This window comes from Sinocyclocheilus grahami, unplaced genomic scaffold (genome assembly GCF_001515645.1).
Source record: "Sinocyclocheilus grahami isolate Dianchi unplaced genomic scaffold, SAMN03320097.WGS_v1.1 scaffold44.1, whole genome shotgun sequence".
NCBI classification, from domain to species: Eukaryota; Metazoa; Chordata; class Actinopteri; order Cypriniformes; family Cyprinidae; genus Sinocyclocheilus; species Sinocyclocheilus grahami.
In genome coordinates, this window is record NW_015505223.1 from 4,503 (window position 1) to 6,954 (window position 2,452).

Consider the following 2,452-nt stretch of genomic DNA (forward strand, 5'->3'; position numbering starts at 1 on the left):
GCGGAATAGATCTGCTACGCTGCTGCTGCGGCAGAGCAAGTACAGAGACTTGCTACTGCCAATACATCCATAACATGCTGCTGTGAGCATGTAAGAAATACTGCTGCTGTACATATAACATACATGAAATAACCCCCATATAGCATACATGAATCACCTCATAGCAGATCTATACAGGTGGAGCTGGGGAAAGTAAAGGGTTTCTGAAGCAAGCTGCAACTGCTACAGCAAGCACTAGTCATATATTTGAATGCTGAGCAGCGAGCTCATTGGCTACCGATACAGGAGAGAACCAGCTGTGCCATGTGATAATGTCATTAGGTCAGATTGAGTTAGACCTATCAGACTGTGCCATCTAGAGTTTCATGCCAGAACTCAGTATTTATATAAATAAAAATTATATAAATAAACATTAACTGAAATAAAAAGTTAAAACTTCATCTAACAGCAACATTTCTCATTTTTGTTTGGTTTAAATTGAATAACTAAAACCTAATAAATACTACAGTACATAGACATAACCTTAAAAAAGTCCAAATTAAATCACTAAAAATAAAATTCAAAATATTAACAAAAAGTATAATAGTATATCAATGATACTAAAACTGCTGTCAAGTAATTAAAATATTTAAATCACAATTTATATCTAATCTCTTTTTAAAGACAGAAAATAAATAAATAAATACATACTAAGTAAACAATTCAATAAAACAAGCATTTTGTTGCTATATTTTCAGCCAGTGGCCTCAGAAGATGTTTGCATCAACATCTCTATGAATGACCGGGTTTATGGCTGGTATGACACTTGAGCTTTGATTCTAATTCAGTTTCACCATATGAAGAATGCAAATGACTTTTGTTAAACATCCCATATGATTTGATTCGAACAGCAAATTTATTATCCATAAAGACTGTCTTTCTGCATTCAATGAGAAGTTTTTGCTTTGGTAGGGACTTTGTGAGTGCATATGTGTGTGCGTATGTGTGAGAGAGAGAGAGAGAGAGCACGGGCACTTCCGATGCCAATAAATTAATAAACCATGCTAAAAAATGAAATGCATTAAATATATTTAATCATATTAATACATTATCATCGACGAATATATGATCCAGATTTTTGAAACTTGAAAAAGTTAAAGTTTTGAGTTTAGATGGTTTTACATATAGTTTTTAGAATGATTTCAAGAGTTAAAACATATTCATTAGACATCTGTAATGTTGGAAACCACAGGAAGTCACACTCATGCCTGCAGACACAGATATCATCTTGAAGTTTATGAATATATCTGAGAGAATCAAAATGAAGGCAAGCTGAATTGAATAATATCAGCATGGCTTTAGAGAACACAAACAAACTTTGGGTTCTGCATTTTCACAATATGATTTTTTTGAAGAGAAAAAACAATTATGAAATGCTCATTAAATGCTGTATAATATTACTAATTTTATGAGGTCTATGAGGTTGAAGGTTGAACCAGAGATGCTCCGATGTCGGCTTGTGTTTCGGCAGACCAACCTGGTTCTTCCTGTAGTCCTGCTGTGAATGTCGCAGCACACGGTAACACAACCTGCAGATGTGCCTGAAGGGTGCGTGTCTCTGGTCACTCAGCTCCTCCAGACGCAACATGGGCCCATCACCACCGTCTGTGAATGGGGCCTGAAGCAGCTTGAAGATCTGTTGATGGAGAAAGTAAAGAGACTGGAATGAATACTACAACTGGTGTATCTACACTCTTAAATATAAGCGTTCTTTATTGGGATCAATGAAATATAAGTGTTCTTTATTGGGATCTATGGTTGTTCCATGAAGAATGGTCACCATGCTTGGAAGCTTTCCATTGCACAGAATGTTCTGTATAGTAGAAAAAGGTTCTTCAGATTATTTAAATATTTTTAACACTAAGAAAAATATTTTCTTTTAAGAACTGTTCGCTGAAAAGTTCTTTGTAGAACCAAAAATGGTTCTTCTGTGGCATCATTGTGGAAAAACCTCTTTTGGAACCTTAATTTTTAAAACTGTATTCCATCCAGTTATGGTTTATGGAAAAAAAATCATTCTGACCAAAAAAGTTAAAGGGGTCCTATTATGCTCTTTTACAAAGTCTTGATTTTGTTTTGGGGGTGTACTAGAACATGCTCTCATGCTTGGTGGTTCGAAAAACGCATTATTTACATTATTAAAATACCTTTCTCCCCAGGAAGGCACAAACGTCTCGATTAGTTCCGGCTTTGATGAAGGTCCGCCTTCCGAAAAACAAAATGTGTTGCGAACAGCGGTGTTTCAGTACTGCCACGCCCCCTTGCGCCGTCTTTCAAACAAAAGCTTTTGGGAATCTGGCACTTCTCACTCGTGATGTGAAAGCTGTCCTCAGTAAACTGCGCAGCACACAATAGCAAATTGGGGTTATAATGCTCAGGAACAGAGTTAAAAAGTAAATTGCAACCACTGTTT

General features: G+C 36.0%; 1 protein-coding gene across 1 annotated transcript in view; it reads right to left on the reverse strand.

Annotated features, from left to right (window-relative positions):
- The window catches only part of LOC107582420 (inositol 1,4,5-trisphosphate receptor type 1-like), a gene marked incomplete at its 3' end in the record, with an annotated part of 51,700 nt that overhangs the window by 4,248 nt on the left and 45,000 nt on the right, over positions 1 to 2,452 (reverse strand). The window contains exon 12 of the mRNA XM_016268268.1: positions 1,517 to 1,675. Within this exon, the coding sequence (XP_016123754.1) occupies positions 1,517 to 1,675 (159 nt within the window). The remainder of the gene's footprint in view (positions 1 to 1,516; positions 1,676 to 2,452) is intronic.